Source organism: Schistocerca piceifrons, chromosome 2 (genome assembly GCF_021461385.2).
Source record: "Schistocerca piceifrons isolate TAMUIC-IGC-003096 chromosome 2, iqSchPice1.1, whole genome shotgun sequence".
Lineage (NCBI taxonomy): Eukaryota > Metazoa > Arthropoda > Insecta > Orthoptera > Acrididae > Schistocerca > Schistocerca piceifrons.
Window position 1 is genome coordinate 388,744,380 of NC_060139.1, and position 21,795 is coordinate 388,766,174.

Sequence of the window (21,795 nt, forward strand, 5' to 3'; positions counted from 1 at the left end):
GATAATTGAAATGGCCTGGGAGTCGGGACAGGTTCCATCAGACTGGACAAAAGCAGTAATCACACCAATCTTTAAACATGGAAACAGAAAAGATTGTAACAACTACAGAGGTATCTCTTTAATCAGCGTTGTGGGTAAAATCTTCTCAGGTATTGTTGAAAGGAAAGTGCGAGTATTAGTTGAGGAGCAATTGGATGAAAATCAGTGTGGGTTTAGGCCTCTTAGAGGTTGTCAGGACCAGATCTTTAGCTTACGACAAATAATGGAGAAGTGTTATGAGTGGAACAGGGAATTGTATCTATGCTTTATAGATCTAGAAAAGGCATATGACCGGGTTCCTAGGAGGAAGTTATTGTCTGTTCTACGAGATTATGGAATAGGAGGCAAACTTTTGCAAGCAATTAAAGGTCTTTACATGGATAGTCAGGCAGCAGTTAGAGTTGACGGTAAACTGAGTTCATGGTTCAGAGTAGTTTCAGGGGTAAGACAAGGCTGCAACCTGTCTCCACTGTTGTTCATATTATTTATGGATCATATGTTGAAAACAATAGACTGGCTGGGTGAGATTAAGATATGTGAACACAAAATAAGCAGTCTTGCATATGCGGATGACTTAGTTGTGATGGCAGATTCGATTGAAAGTTTGCAGAGTAATATTTCAGAGCTAGATCAGAAATGTAAGGACTATGGTATGAAGATTAGCATCTCCAAAACGAAAGTAATGTCAGTGGGAAAGAAATATAAACGGATTGAGTGCCAAATAGGAGGAACAAAGTTAGAACAGGTGGATGGTTTCAAGTACTTAGGATGCATATTCTCACAGGATGGCAACATAGTGAAAGAACTGGAAGTGAGGTGTAGCAAGGCTAATGCAGTGAGCGCTCAGCTACGATCTACTCTCTTCTGCAAGAAGGAAGTCAGTACCAAGACTAAGTTATCTGTGCACCGTTCAATCTTTCGACCAACTTTGTTGTATGGGAGCGAAAGCTGGGTGGATTCAGGTTACCTTATCAATAAGGTTGAGGTTACGGATATGAAAGTAGCTAGGATGATTGCAGGTACTAGTAGATGGGAACAATGGCAGGAGGGTGTCCACAATGAGGAAATCAAAGAAAAACTGGGAATGAACTCTATAGATGTAGCAGTCAGGGCGAACAGGCTTAGATGATGGGGTCATGTTACACGCATGGGAGAAGCAAGGTTACCCAAGAGACTCATGGGTTCAGCATTAGAGGGTAGGAGGAGTCGGGGCAGACCAAGGAGAAGGTACCTGGATTTGGTTAAGAATGATTTTGAAGTAATAGGTTTAACATCAGAAGAGGCACCAATGTTAGCACTGAATAGGGGATCATGGAGGAATTTTATAAGGGGGGCTATGCTCCAGACTGAACGCTGAAAGGCATAATCAGTCTTAAATGATGATGATGATGATGATGATGATTTCATGTAGCTCAGTCAAGGGAATTGTATGGCTATACTCTGATTGAAACTACTTGTGATTTACCATTTTATCTTTGTCATGGGATTCTATGGCATTGCCTCATCCGCTGTCAGTTGCACATTAGATGATGTTTGGATAACAGCTTGTGTGATGTGACTGTAAGGTGAAAGTGAATTTGCCCCTTGCAGTTGGTGACAGTCAAATAGATTGCCAGCATTGCCTATTAATGAATTATAAGAATACAATGCTCTACTCAAAAACTGTAGGTAAAGTGAGACCTTGGTGTGGTGATAGCCACAGTGGACAGTTTGCATGTAAAACTGAAAGCTCAGATCGGAGGAACTATTCTCCAAGGTGTGAAGTGTCATCTAACAAGTAATTTTAATCAGATTGTACATCACTGTACTGTTTTGAATGTAGGAGACAAGTAGATGGAACTATTTGTGTAGTTTGGACTGATGGAAATTATAATACAGTGTTCTTTTACAATCAGCAGTATCTATCTGCTGGAGAATGTCAGAGTAATGAACAAAAACTAATGGGAGCATACTGTGCTTGAAATAAGTTCAAAATTCATATTTATCCAATGCACTCATTTTGATTGCCATTTTGGCTATTTTAATAAACTCTTGGATTCTGAGGAAAATCATATTATCTTGCTTCATAAATATTTATTGCTGTGATATCTTCTCAAATTTAAAGGTAATTATCAACCCATGACTGGTTTTCCTTATTGGCCAAATCATTGCATTGTACAGGGTGATTCAAAAAGAATACCACAACTTTAAAAATGTGTATTTAATGAAAGAAACATAATATAACCTTCTGTTATACATCATTACAAAGAGTATTTAAAAAGGTTTTTTTTTCACTCAAAAACAAGTTCAGAGATGTTCAATATGGCCCCCTCCAGACACTCGAGCAATATCAACCCGATACTCCAACTCGTTCCACACTCTCTGTAGCATATCAGGCATAACAGTTTGGATAGCTGCTGTTATTTCTTGTTTCAAATCATCAGTGGTGGCTGGGAGAGGTGGCCGAAACACCATATCCTTAACATAACCCCATAAGAAAAAATCACAGGGGGTAAGATCAGGGCTTCTTGGAGGCCAGTGATGAAGTGCTCTGTCACGGGCTGCCTGGCGGCCGATCCATCGCCTCGGGTAGTTGACGTTCAGGTAGTTACGGACAGATAAGTGCCAATGTGGTGGCGCTCCATCCTGCTGAAATATGAATTGTTGTGCTTCTTGTTCGAGCTGAGGGAACAGCCAATTCTCTAACATCTCCAGAGAGTGTGGAACGAGTTGGAGTATCGGGTTGATATTGCTCGAGTGTCTGGAGGGGGCCATATTGAACATCTCTGAACTTGTTTTTGAGTGAAAAAAAAAACCTTTTTAAATACTCTTTGTAATTATGTATAACAGAAGGTTATATTATGTTTCTTTCATTAAATACACATTTTTAAAGTTGTGGTATCCTTTTTGAATCACCCTGTATTATAGCCGGGATAAAGCCATTACAACTTGTGTGTCTACGCTGGAAGAAACTGGGTCCTGTGAATAATATATGCAGTATACATGGGAATTTTTAGAAACATAAAACTGCAAGAATATAACAGTTATTCAGAATCAGACATTGTAGTGTACACCAGTACACCATAGAGTTTGTGATATGTCCCTCCTCATGGATCTCTTTCTGTCTAGAGGCACTTATACATTACACAAACCATAATTGAAATTACACACATCATGTCCATTATATGGCAAGCAATTTCACTATCACCTGACTGTAGATATTGGTTGTCAAAAGGCTTGTAAAGTAAATGTTAATGTTTCTTTATTGTAGGGTTTTCAGCGGTTCTGGCTCATAACTGAAATTTGCGGGGTCCTGTTCTATAAAATTTTTAGCCTTTGTTTTAAAATTGTGTGAAAAAAAACCACATATAAAAAGGAAATTTATTCAGAAACAACCTGGCAGAACCAGGAACCAAACCCAGGTCCCGCTACATGAGGGTCTTGCACAGAGGCAGGCATCCTAAAAGAACAAAGTAAAATATTTTGTACTTTCTTTAACCTAATTTTTTACAGTTAAAGCTTGACCTATACATTTAAAAAGATAATCCATCCTTCTTGTTTCAAGTCGAACAAAAAATCAGTAATTTTCTCCTTGATCTCTGGATAACATTTGTGGGAACTTGTCTCCGTTTACAGCATTGTAAGCATATTTAGTGTTTCCAAATTCATAGGGTTTTTTAGAAGTTTTTATTCTTTTCAGTGTTGAAAAGCAGCATTCTGCCGCTAATGTTCATAATTCCATTAAAACATTGTCCAGAATTTTTTTTTTTTTCCCTAAGATAAATTTCAGCAACTCAGTTAATTTTCAATATGACTGAATATCACACTTATTATTCCATTCCAAGCTTTTCTTTGTGAGTAATGGAATATGCTTCAGCAGACAGCACTATCTCTTGTGTAGGATGTTCATTCTTAAAATCAATGAAGCATTTCTTGCTGAACAATTTAGCAGTTACAGAGTGTTTGGTGGAAGACGAATTGTCCATTGTATCAACACGTATACAGTCACACACTTCCTTAGTTTTTACCATGAAAGTCTTTAAAGAATTCTCACAGAACTTTGAGTTTCTTAATTATAAAGTAGCAGTTTTGGAATGTTGCCATATAGTCATTAACTACAAAACAATTACTCAAGATTGCATTTGAGTGTAAATTATTCAAGTATTTTAAAATCCCTGTTGCTTCTGCAATGGTTTCAACTGTTTTTTATATTCACTGAAATTCAGTAAACTCTTTTTTAATGGTTGGAAATTTATAAGAACTCTGCTTATGATTGATAATTTGTAGTTCCATCTTACAGGAGATTATTGATGTGGAAGCCTGACATCCATATGCTTCTTGAGAATGGACATGCATTGCAGTGTCTTAAGAAGAATTATGGAATAGATAGAATGTTAGAGAAAAATATTCTCACATTTCATGCAATACTTGCTGCACATCTCTTTATTACACTGAAGTTAGTGTCCATAGCAGTGAATGAAATGTGTATTACTACAAACTGCATTGACTTTGCTTGAAATCCGGCTTTTTGCCTTTCATGACATTTGCACCATCAAACGTCTGCGCTATTAGTTTCTCCTTGAAGGATTATACCCTATTATTTTAAAATACATCTTGATATGCAGTCTGTAGTTTGGTTTTCTGAAATAAAGACTTTCAAAAAATGTTCAAATATTTTCCACTTCAATATGTACCATACAACAAGAACCATTTAAGTGTGTTCTGAAACATCTGGTGTTTCATCAACCACGAGGGCTACAAAGAAAGCTTCTCTAATATATGTCCTTCTCTCTTTTGTAGCATGTAGTCAAATATCTCTCACTGAATCGCATTAGAAACACCTGTGAAAACTGCACAGGATTCTAAATAATTTTTCAAATCTGAATCCAATGTAGATGCAGAAGTTACTAATCCCTTAAATACCTCTGGATTTACTGAAGCATCATTTTCATCATGTCCATGTAAAGGAGTGTCAGAGTTCCCACAAAAGAAAATTTAGTCTGTTGTTTTGGACAAAATTTCTTGGTTCTTTTTAACCTTTATATTATTGATTGGCGACTCCATGGAGTGCTGTGTGCACAATGACCTTATATGTTAAATTAAAAGGAAGGTCAGTGTTGGCCGTAATATTGATGTTTTATTGATAGCAGAATTGATTTTCGATCACATAGTGATCATCTTCAGTGCTGTACAAATTAAACTCAGACACTGGTATCAAGTTATCAATAACCAAAACTGAGGAGCGATCAGTTTTGGTTATTGATAACATGATACCAGTGTCTGAGTTTAATTTGTACAGCACTGAAGATGATCACTATCTGATCGAAAATTGATTCTGCTATCAATAAAACATCAATATTATGGCCAACGCTGACCTTCCTTTTAACTTTATATTATTTTCATTGACCAAGTCTGTAGGCTTCAGTACATTTTATCTTAATGCTAATAGATCCAAAAAGTGACTGTGAAACTACATTATCAACATGCTTCTGTGACTTCTCATACTTTTTGGGGTTTTCTTTCATTTTCTTTATATTTCTAAAACCATATTTTGTCTATGTTACGTCACCTACAAGCAGCTAATACATAAAGCAAAACAAAGCATTTTTTTTACTTCACAGTTATGAAACCAACTTTTCCATTCAAACCATTCAGAATCAAAGCTATGAATGTGCTTCTTGTTGCTGTCTATGACTGCTTCAGATATTAGAATATTAAGTGTTGATGACCTCATTTTCTTAATTGCAACTTTCTCACAGAGGGACAACTGTGAAAACTTAAGCTTTTGAAGTCGCTTACAGTCACAGAACTTATTTCTTGGGGATGCAAGGCCATAGCTATTCTTTTTAATAAAAGAACTGAAAAAAAGAGAACAAACAGAGAAAAAGAAAATGCACGTGAGGACTTGATCGAAAACCTGCCTCATGACATCTTCATTATCTTCAGTGACAATGGATATTTTGATATGTCTGGATGTGTAAATAAACAAAACATGTGAGTGGCACAAACCCCTAGGAACTTCATGAGTAGCACCTATTTACAGAATGACTGGTGTGCATTGGAAGGTCGACGGTTGAAACACACATCCGGGCGTCCTGATTTAGGTTTCCTGTGATTTCCCTAAATCGCTTCAGGCGAATGCTGAGATGGTTCCTTTTAAAGGGCACACCAACTTCCTTCCCCATCCTTCCCTACTCCGATGAGACGGCTGACCTTGCTGTTTGGTTCCCTGCCCCAAATTGACCAACAAACTGGCCCTTGGTTTATCAGAGACAACAATAAGATAGTTATGGCCACTTCTGAGTGTTATTTCCAGTCGATTAAGGAGTTTTTTCTTCTCAAACTTGAAGAAATGGATGTGAGGGATGTGTGCTTCCAACAAGACAGTGCCACCTGGCTCACAGAGCATGAACATCAGTGGCACACTTGGGCAAACACTTCCCAAACTGTCTCATCTTTTTGAGGACTATCTTCAGTGGCCAGCACTCTTGTCAGATTTAGCCCCATGCAACATTTTCTTATTGAGATTTTTAAAATATTTGGTGTGTACCAATCGTCCACAGACCCTGGTGAGGTGCAGAACAGTATCTGTGCTGCTATTGCCAACATAGACAGACATGCTGGACAAAGTGGACTGAAACTTCAGATTTCGATTCCTCAAATGCATTGAAGAGGACAGAGGCCACCTTCAAGATATCATTTTCAAAACCTAATAAATTAAACTTTAAATGCACCTCTGTGTAAGGAAAACAGAATGAAACTGGTATCTACAATACTTTGTTTTATGTTATTTTAAAATAAGAAATTTCCCACAGTGCACCCCAAATTTAATGTTACCAATAATATTAGGAGGTTGTATGATGCAGCACTTCCAAAGTGCTTACACTACCACTGGTTTCTAATCAGGATTTTTTATTATACTGGAGATTTTTTGTACAGTGGTTACATGCAGAGAAAAACATGTATAAATTTAAGTAATACTTCATTCCGCAGGTCAGGTTGTGAAAAATACCAAAATTTTTGTAAGGCATTATTTGAAATCAAGTTACTGAATTATAGGCCGAAGTGAAGAAGTAATATCACAATGGAGCAGGAGTGAGTTGCCTTCTAGATTATTTGAATATAAATAATAGTTTATTAGTAAGGATCATTATATAAATGTCATAAAAATATATGTGCATAAATTTATTTAATATTCCTACTAATTTCTCATCTTTCTTATTTTTTGTCCATGATATGAATGTCATACCTTTCTTTCACATCACCTAGTCAGGGACAGAGAGCGGCATGCTGTCCCTATACCAAAAAAATACCTTGTGGTTTAACAATGGGGCCCAGTGTGCCTGCATGCCCGGATGTCTTTTTAGGCAGTTTTCCACACCCACCTAGGTAAACTCTGGACCATTTCTCACATCGCATCTCTAAAACATGATTCACAATCACTTTGTAACATGTCACATTTGACCAAGTGGTTACACAAGACGCAGACAGAAAGGAAACACAGATTTGTCCCAGGGGGAGCACTGGCAGTTACCTTAAAATGCTTGGTAGTTACAACCCCATCATAATAATAGCCTATATACAGGTAGGTTGGTTTTCTCCAGAATAGGAGACATGACGTACCATAACATAACATAGCATAGCATACCATACCAGTCCCCCTCCCCCAGCAATGGCTAGATGAAAGTCACTAGACACGAAGGAAGGACCTTTATTTCACCACATCAGTACTGATAATGGTTTTCCTCCCCATGATGATGTGTAAAATTTTGAGGTATAATACAAATTGAAACTGGGGATTTATTCTAATCCAGAACTCCATGAAGATTTTGAGGCAGCAAAATATTAACAGTTTTCTTAATAATCAGTTTTTCCACTACAAATGTTTCCTTGATAATAAATTTTAGCCATACATTCTGCTTTTTATCTTCAAATTGTTTGAATATCTATATAATGGATTTATTAAAAGTCATCAAATTAGACATTTTTTTTTGCTTAAAAACTGGATAAAAGAAGATGTAATTTTTTATACCAGCAATAAACGTTACACATAATTTTGATCATTATCTGCAATGTAAGCTCCCAGAATGATACATTGACAATCTTATGAAAAGGATATAAATTGCTACTCACCATCTAGCAGAGATACTGATTTGCAGACAGGCACAACAAAAGTACTAAACAGGCAAGCTTTCAGCCAGAAGGCCTTGTTCTGAACTAAACACACACACACACACACACACACACACACACACACACACACCTCTGGCCTCTGAGGCAGAAGATAGCTTATGGCTTTCTGGCTGAGAGTTTACCTGTTTAGTAGTCTTTTTGTAGAGCCCGTCTGCAACTTAACGTCTCCACTGTATGTATAGGGAGTAGCAGTCAGTATCCTTATAATATTGTCATTATTCCTTCGTGGATTTTCCGTGGAGTGATATCCCCATTACTACGTTAGTGGTCAACTAGATGTGTCACAAAAAAAAAAAAAGAAAAAAAAAAAAAATGGTATTAACAAGATAATTATGGCACTTGTAAGACAAGATATAGGAAAAATGAACAGAATAAATCATAAGAGCAAATTCAAATTACTTTTCATTTCATAATACCAGTTTCAGTTGCACAATCATAGAACGGACAAAAATAATGCATAAACCAAGGAGTAACTAAGTGTCAATGCTGCTCTCACAGATCACTGTTTACATTTGGCATAGATGATCCTTTCAATGGTCACTTCAGATAGCAAAATGTGTAGAGCAAGTAGAATGCGAAAGATTGCTTAGCTCTTGCCAAAGTTGGGAGACTGCCGAAAGAAGGCACTCATGCTCAAGAGCTGGGTGTTCCTCAATGCAATATGAATTTGGAGATACTTTTGTCCTTAATAAGTACGGCTTTCATGGTTTATTACTGTATTACAAGATATTGCATAAAGTAAGTTACACAGTGTTAAGGTGAGACAAGTAACTTTTATTGAATGCTGCATTACACTTCAAACAGACAGATATATGACACTATTTTTTAACATGGTTACAATGTGTCGGTGAGCAATAGTCAGAATGTTCTACCAATCTGAGTGATACTTGGTCATGGGGGGGGTCTTTGAGAACTGCTGTATGAACGTCCGAAGTACTGGAAAATCGCTTTCCACCTAGGTGTCCTTTCAGCTTCATGATTGCCTAGACATTGTCATCTGTGGTCACTGTCAAAGGCTTTCCTTCCCAATCAGCATCACCCACACCTGGGCAGCCTTTGTCAAATTGTGGGAACCATTTCACAATGACTGGACGTGACATTAAATTTGGTCCATGTACTACCAGAATTTCACTGTGTATCTGTGTTCTGCATACATGATTCATACTGTCTCATGTTCTTCAACTTCGGGTAACAGTTCCAGATACACTGTGACGCACTTCTTGTCCATAGTGTAGAAGAGCTCTCTACAGGAAACCCAGAAAAGTTTACTCTTCTGACATCATGCAAATCTTGTTGTGAAATACTCTTCGCAAGGGATAGTGTGTGTAACTTATTTTCTGAAGTTCCTACCTATATTTTTTGCATATGTTTTGAATAAAAATTGTCAGCTAAGGCAACTGAAAACTTCTGGTACAAGATGTCACCCTCGTACTGCCAATGGAATTATCAAAAAGGGGACTGATGAGTGGATGGAGATTCACGGCACCCTCTTGCCTTTGGGGTGTGAAAAGGCCATTGAAGGTGGAAGAATCAACAATGGTTAACAGCATAAGTATACAGAATGCAATGGAAACCACTGCATTGAAGATATGTAAAACATATAACAACTCATGTAGTCTTCCAAAATTAATTTCATGATGGCCACTTCGTTCAGTAGAATTTTGGAAGTAAATCAGTTCCCAATTTAGATCTCTGGGTAGGGACTTCCCTTGACGGGGTTGTCAGCAGGAGGATGAATAAAGCCAACATTCTACCAATCATTGTGTGATATGTTAGAAGTCTGAATGTTGCTGGGAAACTGGATAGCCTGAAAAGGGAAATGAGAAGACTGAAGTTATAATTGGAAAAAAATTATGAAGTGAAGTGGAAAGAACAGAATTTTCTGGTCAGATGATTATAGGTTAATAACAAGAGTATCAGTGAACGGTGAATGGTGTAATTATGAACAGAAATATAGATAATGTGGTAAGTTACTATGGCCAGTACAATGACTGAATTATTATTATTATTATTATTATTAAGGATTGAAACTAAGCAAACACTAACACCTGTCGTACAGGTTTACATGCACACATCACAATCACATGATGATGAAATACACAAGAAAATAGAAGAATTGGTAAAATATTTGAAGTGAGATGCAAATTTGGTAGCCATGGGTGATTGCAATGTTATTCTGCGTGAGGTGATGGAAAGGGAAGTTATTGGAGAATATGTAGTGGCGGAAAGTGTTGAGAGGGGAGAGACACCATTAGTGTTGTGCTATAGGTTTCAAGTGTTTGTGGTGGACACCTTCCAAAATCACTGGAGAAGGTATTCTTGGAAAAGATCAGGATGCACTGGCAAATATTAACTGGATTACATAGTCACAGAAAGATTTAAAAATCAAATCCTGGACAGAAAACCGTAGCTATGTAAGTAAATAGACTCAGGCCATAAACTAGTAGTTATCAACAAAAGGGTGAAGTTCAAGGTGAAAAGAAAAAAAAAATGAAACTAAATACTGAAAATATAGGACATAGCGATACGAAGTGGTATTTCTCAGAGACTATGACTGAAGGCCTGAGTAAGTGTCAAGAGTGATTCAGTAGAAGAGGAATGTAATATGATGGCGGAAAACTGTGGGTATAGAAAAAGAAAGAAGCCGCCATGCATGTCTCAAAAAATACTCGACCTTATGAGCAAAGGAAGGAACTATAAGTATCTTACAAATGAAGTGAGAATACAGTACTATAGGTTGCTTGGGAAGTAATCAGAAAGGTGAGAGAAGCTTGCAAAGATATCCAGAAAGGCCACTTGTACGAAAAACTGATGTGATGTAAAGGATGGTTTAGGGTAATGTCTTAGAGGTAAAGTGTAAAAGTGCTAACTTAGGAAGTGCAGATGTAAAACTACTAAATGCAGAAGAAAAGGCAGTCAGAGGGCAGAAGTACCTTGAAGACTTATTATGGAAAGGATCTGTCCCAAAGATAGAAGAAGATGAAGTTGATATGGAACAGATGATCCAATAACACAAACAGAATTTGAATGTTCTGGGCTCAGACAAGCCAGCAGGATTGTATGATATTCTTCGAAGATATTGAACTATATGGGAACTATAGGAACCAGTTTGAGTTTGTGTCAAAACTCTATGTGCAGATGAATGTGACAGCTAGTTTGCTAAGTCACATTTTTAAATAGCTGAATATGTTAATAAACTGAAGAATAGGTTGGAGGAAGAATCAGTTTGCTTCTCTGGGACTTCTTCCCTTTCCTGAAATGAATTTTGACATCACATGGGCTCACAAGTAGTAGATTGAAAAAACTCAGAATACTTTCCTAAGCATTTGTGGATCTACAGTAAGCCTTCATCAGTGTAAGATAGCACAAGACATTCACAGTCATTAGAAGATTGGGGCTATAGTATAGAGACAGAAGAGTAATCTATAACATTTACAAAATGTAAGTGGATGTAATAAAATGAAAGGCAAGTTCATGTTAAGGTGGATGTTAGGCAGGGTTGGCACTTGTATGTTGAAGAAGCAGTAAAGGAAGTGTAAGTAAATTACAGGTGAGGAATAAAAGTCAAGGGGAACATACAGCAATGTTACACTTTGCAGACAACCTAGTCCTCCAGGTTAGATGTAACGGAGTCCTAGAGGAACTGTTTTTTTGAAAGGCATGGAACGGGGTTTAACAATAGATTGAGTGAAGACAAAAATGATGAAGAGTACTAGAAAGGAGAACGACGAAGTAGTGGAAGAAGGGGAACAATTCTCCTTGTTGGAAGGAGGACTGCGCAAAATGTCTGTAGCAAGGAAGGTATCAGAAGTAGATTAACACACACAAGGAAAGCTGTCTTCAATAAAAGTCTCTACTGATGCAATATTTTGATATGATATGGAAATGAAGAATAAGTTCATGAAAATGTATGTTTGGAACACAAAACGGTATGAAAGGGAAGTATGGTTCACTGAAAATCCAAATGAGAAGAAACTAGAAGCACTGCAAATGTGATGTCATTGAAGAACATTAAAAACTAAGTGGACATATAAACTACAAAAGAAGTAGTCTCTAAAAGAAGTGGGCGAGAATAGAAGTTGCTTACCAGGAGAGAGAGGTTAGTGGGACATCTGCTCCAGTTTCCAGGAATACTTAACCTGGCTCTGGAAGAAGCAGTAAGGGGGAAAAATAAACATAGATCAAGACAAGACAATGTAATACAGATGTTGGGTGTATTTGTTACACAGAATGAAAAGATTGGCACAATATAGGAAAAGATGGACAGCATCAAAGCAGTCAACTTTAAAAACAACAGTGTATCAAAGATGTATTTTTTAATTTTTCAGGCACAGTGTGCTTCGCTGAGGATATCGGACTGCAGTCAGCTTGTGCGAGATTCAGGCCGCGATGCAGTGTTTCGTGACGATGTATGCACAGCACAGTGTGGATTCCTGCTTCAAGTACCTGATGGCGACTCACCTGCTGCACCATTGCCATCGAGAGCAAGAGAACTTTCTGTACCCATAGGTCTTTTGCCACCCCCTCCTAGGCAGAGACCTAGGCCACGACCGAGATCACCACGTCCAGCACCTCTTGGAGTAGCATTTAAACTGCCTGACCTATCAAGTTTTGTTGGCTGAGTGCTGTATTTCAGAATCCAAGAATGATATCTTGTATTTCTGATGCGGTGAAAAGTGAAAATGATCTCCCACAAAGGTTCTGACACCATATCAGAAACAATTGTTGCTGTCAAATCAGAAAGTGATGAGGATAACCTCTTTCACACTACAAAAACAGTTCAAACTAACAACAATAATGATATTACAGTGCCATTCATGACATGCTGTGTGTACAAAATATTGTACGTACATTGCAACCGTTTTTGTTTCATCCTCCAACATAGTTAAAGGCACAATAAGCATTGTAAATGGCATCTCATATACTGTAAGAGACTGACGTTTTTCGTACTCTTTCTCATTATGATAAGAAAGATATGTTTGCTATTCCACAGATACAGATGATACTGGCCTAAAATTACTTGTCGATACCAAAGCCAATTGTAAAGCTTGTTATGTGAACATTCAGTTTAAGGATCTATGTGTAAAACTTTAACACTAGCCAGTTCCTCAAGTAACAAAGAAAGACTTGAAAACTCCTGAAATGTTATGAGAGACCCCTCCCCCCTCCCCCTTCCCCAGTCTGACAATAGTTATACATAACCTACAGAACTGAAAGGAACAAAGTATTACAGTTGAAACTTGGAAGTTTTGTGTGTGCACTGTGCAATAATGTCCCACTGTTTAAATAATGTCAAAAGATGGTCACAAAAGTGTCAAAAACAAAACTAAGTGGCCTCATGATTTCATACCTTCAGCATGATGGGTTTCCAAATGTAGAAAATTTATTCTCACATATATATAGGAACCTGCTGCACACAAAAAAGTTTAAGTGTGAATGAATGATATTGTAAGTGATACAATCATGTTTAAATCTTATTATTGTCAAATGAGTAAATTTCTAGAACGAGTGTCTTCTTGTTAAGCATGAAAGTGTGTTAGCCAGTAAGCTATGTTTAAAGCAAATACATACATATGACTGCCAGTTTATTTATTATTGTAATAATGTTTATAAAAATATTGTTTGTATATAAATTGAAAACATGTTCAATGTCTTTTCATTTCATAGCACCTTTTCTAACACAAACTTTTCGTGTAAATAGAGATGAACAGGATTTTTATCAATAGAAGTGACTGCTTTGATACAGTACCTGAAAAAATACAACGGAGCTGCGTACATGTATAATTCAATTTCATTCTCACCTGTTTTTGACATTATTGTGATGAGTTCTATTGACACAACTGAACTCTAATAGGCAACTACAAAACTTTTTTTGCTGTTTACAAAACAGAGATTCTCTCCTTGGTAACTATAGAATGGCAGTTGCCTGTGGAGTCGTGTAACTCTTTATTTGGCACTCTTTTTTACTTTTCTTTGAGCTATCCTCCAGTTCGGTTCCACTTCAAGTAAAAATAAGCTGTGTGAAATTTTGGCTCAGTAGAATGAGCGGAAGGAGCCCTTGGGCCTTCAAGTTCGGAAAATCCAAATAAATAAATAAAACAATCAGTTACAAAAAATATTGAATTTTGCATGACAGATTCATTCATTACCCAGTGTAGGTAGTTTGTTTACTTCAGTCTTCTTAACAGAATGCACTCTTGCAGCACTATTCACATTAACTAGGTGACACTAGAGGTAAATGACCTTGAGACAGGCAGAAGGAAGACAGACCAGGCTGAGAGATTCCTGTCCATGACCCAGTCTGCACCATCCCGACAGTCTTTCACTTTAGAGAAAAGGTAGCAGTTGTAGCAAATGCATGTAAGCATTTGTTCACAGAAGAAAATTTATTTACTTGGATATTATACCCATGAAATAGCTGGAAGCAAGCTGTCACTCACTAGGTCTGTTAGAAAAAAATCTGACAATAGGGCTGGGCTGGGCTGGGGGGGGGGGGGGGGGGGTGGACACAATTGGCTTATCTGGGGTGTTGGACACCTAATCACCCTCAAACTAGTTCCCTTGGGTCTCCACACACATTTCCCAGTGGTGCCACTATTATTGGAACATGCAGAAAAACTCTTTTGGAATGGAGTTTAGCTCGACTGTCGTTGCTGCCATAGTGTCTTCTCTTGTCTGAAATCGCATTCCTTTCAATAGCGTCTTGAGTTTGGCCAACAGCTAGAAGCTGCAGGGGGTCATATCAGGAGAATAAGGTGCCTGTTGAAGCACAGCAATCTGGGTTTCACCAAAGAAGTCCGAATCAAGGGTGAGGAATGTGCTGGAGTACTGTCATGAAGGACTGTGGCAATGACCTAGTCATTTCGGCATGTTGATGGCTGACAAAAGTGTAGCTCACATTCTAATGATGATGTAGCTGTCTTTAAACCGGTTGTACCACTCCTTAATCTGTGGTATGCCCACAGAATCGTCACCAAAATCTGAATCCTCCGAATGTTTTCACCTGGCTATTCGCCCTGTTTCTGGCAAAATTTGATGCAGTAACACTGCTCCAGCCATTTCATCATTTCCCTTGCAATGAAAACCGCGATACTAGCACTACCTCACTCAACTGCTGCTTGCCAGCAACTGACACTATCAACAGGCAGAAAAAAAATTCACGCATGCGCACAAAGGTTCAAGGTCAGTTCATGCAAGTGCGCTAGACTCAAATCCATCAGAGAGAGAGAGAGAGAGAGAGAGAGAGAGAGAGAGAGAGAGAGAGAGACACACAAGACAGATACTTGTCCAACAGACCTAATATCAGAGAAACCTTAAAAATATAATGTAACTGAACTATAGAACATCCAGGATGGAATAACAGCAGTATTATGGAAATAATAGATTGCTACTCACCATATGGAGGAGATATAGAGTTGCCAACAAGCACATTGAAATTTGCAAGCTTTTGGAGCCAGTGGCTCCTCCTGACAGAAGGGATGAAGGAAAAGAAAGAGAGTGAAAGAAAAGGACTGGTGAAGTTTAGGAAATTGGGAGAGTTCAGAAAAGCTGCTCAGAACCCCAGGTCAAGAGAGACTTACTGGACAGGGTGAGAAGGAAAGACATTCTTGGGGACTGTTCTGGACAAGGTTGGTTTGAAAACCTGAGAGCTTGAAGATGGGAAATAAGGTATTACACAATACAGAGATTATTGACAAAACATCATGTACAAGTGGGGGGCAGGGAAAAATTGACAGGTAAGAACACGAAAGACATAGGAAACTAAAAGTGGGTGAAGAACGGAATAGTTACTGAGAAGAAATGCCGAGACAGAAGAAGTTATAAATTAAGGCCAGGTGGCTGATGAGAACTAAGGACATGGTGTAACGCTGTTCCAACTTGTTGAGTTCTAAGAAACTGGTGCCTAGGGAGGAATCCAGATGGCACCTGTGGTGAAACAGCAGGGATGGTCTCCAGGGCAGGAGCCACAGGGTAGGGAAATGGGTGCAGAAAAAGCATAGAGTGTGACAAGGACACTGTGGAAATTGGGAGGCTGACAAAGCTACTCTAGGTATGGCAGGCAAAATGGCGAATAAAATGGACCTCATTTCAGAGCATGATTTTAGGAAGTCATAGCCTTATCAAAGCAGCTGATAAATACATTGAAGACCAGGATAATACTAAGTGACAAAAGATGTACTGCTAAGTTCTTTTTTGGTGGGATCAGTAATATTAGTGTTGGCTCTGATGCCTCAGGAAATCTGGTTTTGAACTAGGCTGGTGTGGCAATTACATCTAGTGACGGCTGAGGTGAGAATGGTGATGTATTGCTGTAAAGAGTCTCTGTCACAACAAAGACACGGATGGAAAAAAACTGCAACACCAAGGAGGAGCTGTATGATAAACGAAAGTCTGTAGGCATGTTTCTACACCTGAAAGATGATGTCTCTTCAAATTTCGCACCAGTCACATAAGAATGGCACAAGTAACACGATTATGAGTATACAAATCATGTTTGCTTTAAATAAATGATGTAATGGTCGTGAGCAGTGTTAGTTACTTCTGAGATTGGATGTGGTGAGTTGGCGTTGGTCAAGAATGTCTTTAGGGTGACAAGGATGCCATTGTCAACACCTCACTGAGTTTGAACAAGGTCATGTAATAGAGTTATGAGAAGCTGAATGCTCCTTCTGGGATATTGCAGAAAGATTTGGCAGGAGTGTAGCCACTGTACACAATTGTTGGCAGTGGTGGTCCCGAGAATGTACGGTCGCAAGAAGACTGGGCTCCGGACAGTCACATGGCAGTACCAAGAGGGACAACCTTCGTGTTCGGTGTGGGGCTCTGAAGCATTGTAAAGCATCTGCAGCAGCAATTTGTGTATCACCTGGCAACAAAGTGACAACAAACTGTTACAACTAGATTACTTCAAGGATAGCTCCAAGCCAGACACCCTCTAGCATGCATTCCACTGTCACCAAACCACTGCCATTTGCAACTTCAGTGGTGTCAAGTGAGAGTTCATAGGAGGGCATGATGGAGGTCTGTTGTGTTTTTTGATGAAAACTGGTTCTGCCTCAGTGTCGGTTATGGTCATTTGTTGGTTAGGAGCCGATTAGTTGAGGGCCTGCAGTCAACCTATCTGCGTGCTAGACACACTAGACCTTCAACTGGAGTCATGGTTTGGGGTGCGATTCCGTATGACACCAGGAGCACACTCATGGCTATCCCATGCACCCTGACTGCAGATGTGTGTGTCAGTCTGGTGATTTGACAAGTTGTGCTACCACTTATAAACAGTATTCCAAGTGGTGTATCCAACTGGACAAAGCTTGCCTACATACCACTGTTGTAACCCAACACGCTCTACAGACTCGTCAAAGTTTTTAATCCAACATTTTATCATGTTTCGGCGGAATGGCATAATGACGTCCTAAATCATAAAAACGTCGAAACACCTGCGTCGCTACCAAACTATCATTGTTTTTTATGGCTAATTCATGCTGTTGTCCGTTCCACTGGGCGGACTGTTTACAAGCTGTCATGAACCCTCAGTGCTGCCATCTGCCCATGGCTGCCACTACTCATTTCAAATATTCCCATTATTGTGTGTCACCCTGTACTATCAAAGGGAGAGCCAAATGTGAAATGACAAATGTGGTGTACCAGCTGTTATGTAGTGTTCAGTATTTTACATTGGCATGACTACCACGAAGTTATGGTAGGATGAATGAGCATAGGCAGAGGGTCTATACTAACAAGACACAATACCCTGTTGCAGATTGTGCCCTGCAACATAACACAGCACCTGTTTCACAACAAGGGCCATCTGGATTCTCCCCCAGACACCAGTTTCTCAGAACTCAGTAGATGGGAACTGGCATTAATCTACGTCCTTGGTTCTCGTCAGCCACCCAGCCTTAATTTGTAACTTCTTCTGTCTCAGCATCTCTTCTCAGTAGCTACGCCTTTCTTCATCCCCTTTTAGATTTCTATACTTTTGCGTTTTGACCAGTCAGTTTTTTCCTGCCCTCCTGCCTCTACCACATACAATGCACTTAATTTTCTGCTCTTATGAACTCTTGCAGGATGTTTTTTTCAGTAATCTCCGTCTTATGTAGTACCTTATTTTCCATCTTTAGTTCTCAGGTCTTCAAATATTGTCTGGTGCAGTCCCCAACAATCAGTCTTTCCTTCTCATCCCATCTGGTAAGTCTCCCCTGACCTGGGATTCTGGGCGACTTTTATGTAACCTCACCAGACCTTTCCTTTACTCTTTTTCTTCTTGTTCACCCCTTCTGCCAGAAAGAGCCACTGGCTCCTAAGGCTTGCAAAGGTGAATACACTTATGTGTATTTTCTCCTGTTACAGATTTCCAATTACATTTTTAAAAACTGATTATTTTCATAAAAATCATTTACAGTTTTCTTGTACTGTTTGCAGAAATGTAAATTAACTATGTTACACTATCCATGCAGCAGTGATGATTTGGTTGGGAAAGCACAAATTCTGACACAGGAGCTGAGAAATAGCATGCCAAAATTAGAAGTTTGATATCAGCATGGAGGAAACTACAAAATCATGCTGCAAGTTTGTCAGGCATAAGCAAAAAGGCCAGATTTTGTTTAACAAAATAAATTTTTGATATTCTGACTTCTAATGCATTAAGTATCATTACCACTGAAGAAGAAAAAGTTTTTGATCGACGAAAGGTTGAAAAGACAGCCAAGGTTCATGCACCAAATCAGTTACCTGCTGCTTGAGAAACAAAACAAGGACATCTTATTGGGCAGGGATAGCTAGGAAGAGGCTAGAGCAAAGTGAATGTGAAATTCAACAAATCACTAAATTATTTATTTTTTAATTAATAACACAAATGTTATACATAAATACATTCAAAAATAAGAGAAAAACTCAACTCATTCAGTGCGGTCTTCTATTCACATTTTGGTATTTTAAGATCTTTCTAATATTTTTTTTCATGCTGATTTACCAAACTGGTGTCATCTTCCAGAAGTGCTAAGTCAGAGTTACTTGATTTTCAGAAAGTTCCAGGAACACCAGCTGATAAAGTAGTCTCAAAAATAACATCCCCACAAGTAAAAAGAAAAGAGAACAGGATGTCAAACAGCAATGACTCCCAAATACCTTTCCATGTTCCAAGGACTATCCATCATGCAAGCTGGAAGGTAAAAACCATTTATTGCTTCAAAATGTTTGTGTTCCATGATGAATACGAATTGTCACCCCACGAAAAGATTGCAGTTTGTATTTTCCTTGTCATTGTGCATGTTGAAGAGTGATTCTTCGCCCCTTCTGCAACCAAAGAGCAATTGTGGATTTCAGTGTTCTTTTGAAGGTCCACATGTGACATCTTTCATGTGGCTTCACACAAACTGAAAAAATCATTTACGACACCTGTCTCCTGATCTATCACCTTTGCATTTTTGATCCAGATTTATTTTAAGATTTTTTTTTCTTAAAAAGTCAATGCGTTAAATCATGGAAATATTAAAATAAAAAACAATCAGATCACATAAATCATCAGTAATAGGATCAAACAATTTGTTTCCAATAAAATGACAGTTTTTTGTCAGACTGGACCTGAGTGAGAAGTTTCAAGACAGCTCCTTCATAGTGGCATGATAAATGAAGATTTCGTCACTGCTTTAGAAGTAGTGAATAAACTGAATGTTGAAAATGATCCAGCAGAAAGAGGCATCATCAAACTCATGAAGAACTACAATAAATTATTTATGACAAAAAAGGGAGAAACAAAAGCAGTGTGTTCTCCAGTTTCTAGCAAGAGTATCACCATAAGTTAAATGGCATAGAAAGAGATATTATCAAAGAACATGGGTTTATTAACGGAAATGTGATTTTCTCATCATACTTGCCTCAACTACAGGGTAATGTTATAAATTCAATTATTGCACTTAATACTACAAATTCAATAATTAAACTGAAAGTAATTGGTTAAAAAAGTAAATCAGCTATATCATTTCTGTCTTCCAAATGTAGAGACCTAGAGGCATGGCTTCCCCATTTCTAGAAGAGCCCAAATTACCAAAAATAATATTTTTTATACTATGTAACCACATTAGTGTGTAGTACAAAGGGGGAAGGAAAAAAAAAAATCGAACTTGGAAAATAACAGTCACCCCACTGTGAACCTCTAGTAACTACACCAAATACACAGCAAAAGCTGTGTCAGTAACCTGAAATATGTTTGCATTTGACTTGGAAGATGTATTTAACACAACTTTGGTTATGTAAAACATTCGTGGTTTTCTCGCTGTGTCAAATCCTGAATTGACATGGCAAGAAAACCTAGAAAGTTTTACGCATTAGTGTAGCCGCGAAAGGCTTTGTTCTCACAACTTTACTTGTTGCGCCCAACCCCGATAATGTGATATGAACACATACCTACCATATTTGCACTTCCACAGTTCTGGAAGTGACATTCATAATAACGGGACACATTTAATCATTCCTCAAGCATTTTACTTAGTCCTGTCCCTTAACAAGAACATTTGCTACTTTTGCTTGCAGTCTTTTTCGAGGAAAATTGATCAGGTATTATTCCTTCTCTTATTTACACAGATCACCAACTCTTCAATGCTCAGGTTTTATTTTACAACTGACTTTTTTTTAACTTATTAATAACAACAAATGTTAGGGACGTATCTGAAAATGTGAATAATTCTACACTTTGTTAGTGACGTATGCAAACCACCAGTGTTTGCAGTTCTCTCTCAAAAATGGTGCATCCAAGTCAATAAAGTGACCACATTTTTCATACATTTACTGCAATACACACCAAGTGCCTGCTTCGATTGTAATCTAATGGGAACACAACTACAAACTGCTAAAAAGTATTAGAACAAATCCCAGTTTAGGTTACTCCAGAAGCAAACACAGTGCATAACGTTCCACTGAATAAAGAACTTCTCAGTAGGAAAGTATACGCATAAACAGTATGCAAGTTTATATTTTGCTTTGCATCCACAGTATTTCTCCATATTAAGAAGGATAAGTTCATTACAAAACTGCAGTGTCTTCCCTGGGGCATATGTGAAATGTCTGAAGGTCTGTAATTTCTTTTGATTATCTATCGATATGCACTATATGAATAAAAATAAGTCTCTCTTATCGGCTCCACCCTGGTAGAGGTCTTCCAATCTGATGTTTTGCTAGTGTATCCACCAATTTTATTAGTTATTTTCCCAAACAACTTCTCCTTTGGTCTCATAAGACTGGATGGACTGAATTCCAGTATTCATTGTGGAATAAAATTTTGAGGGTAGGAGAAATTGAACCCAAGAACCACAAATCACTAGACAGCAATTCTAACCATTAGCCTAAGGAGACATTAAAACCAATGAGATAGTTCATGTTGGCTCATCAGGTAAGTGATCAGTCTCAAAAGAAATTACATTTCCCCACAGACTGTATGGTGTTGTACACCTTCCAGTAAATTGTCTGTATACTGTTCACTGCAAACACAATGGACGACTTTTTGTGATTAAGTCTGTGCCCCATTATACGAAAAAGCTATGCTGCTGCTGTGCTCAGTGTAGCATAAAACCATGATATAAGAAGTGT

General features: G+C 38.2%; 1 protein-coding gene across 1 annotated transcript in view; it reads left to right on the forward strand.

The window, feature by feature from the left end:
• Positions 1–13,789, forward strand: part of LOC124776325 — a 413,854-nt gene extending 400,065 nt beyond the window's left edge. Inside the window, exon 26 of the mRNA XM_047251263.1 lies at positions 12,540–13,789. Within this exon, the coding sequence (XP_047107219.1) occupies positions 12,540–12,833 (294 nt within the window). The 3' untranslated portion in view covers positions 12,834–13,789. The remainder of the gene's footprint in view (positions 1–12,539) is intronic.
• Positions 13,790–21,795: the final 8,006 nt, after the last annotated feature.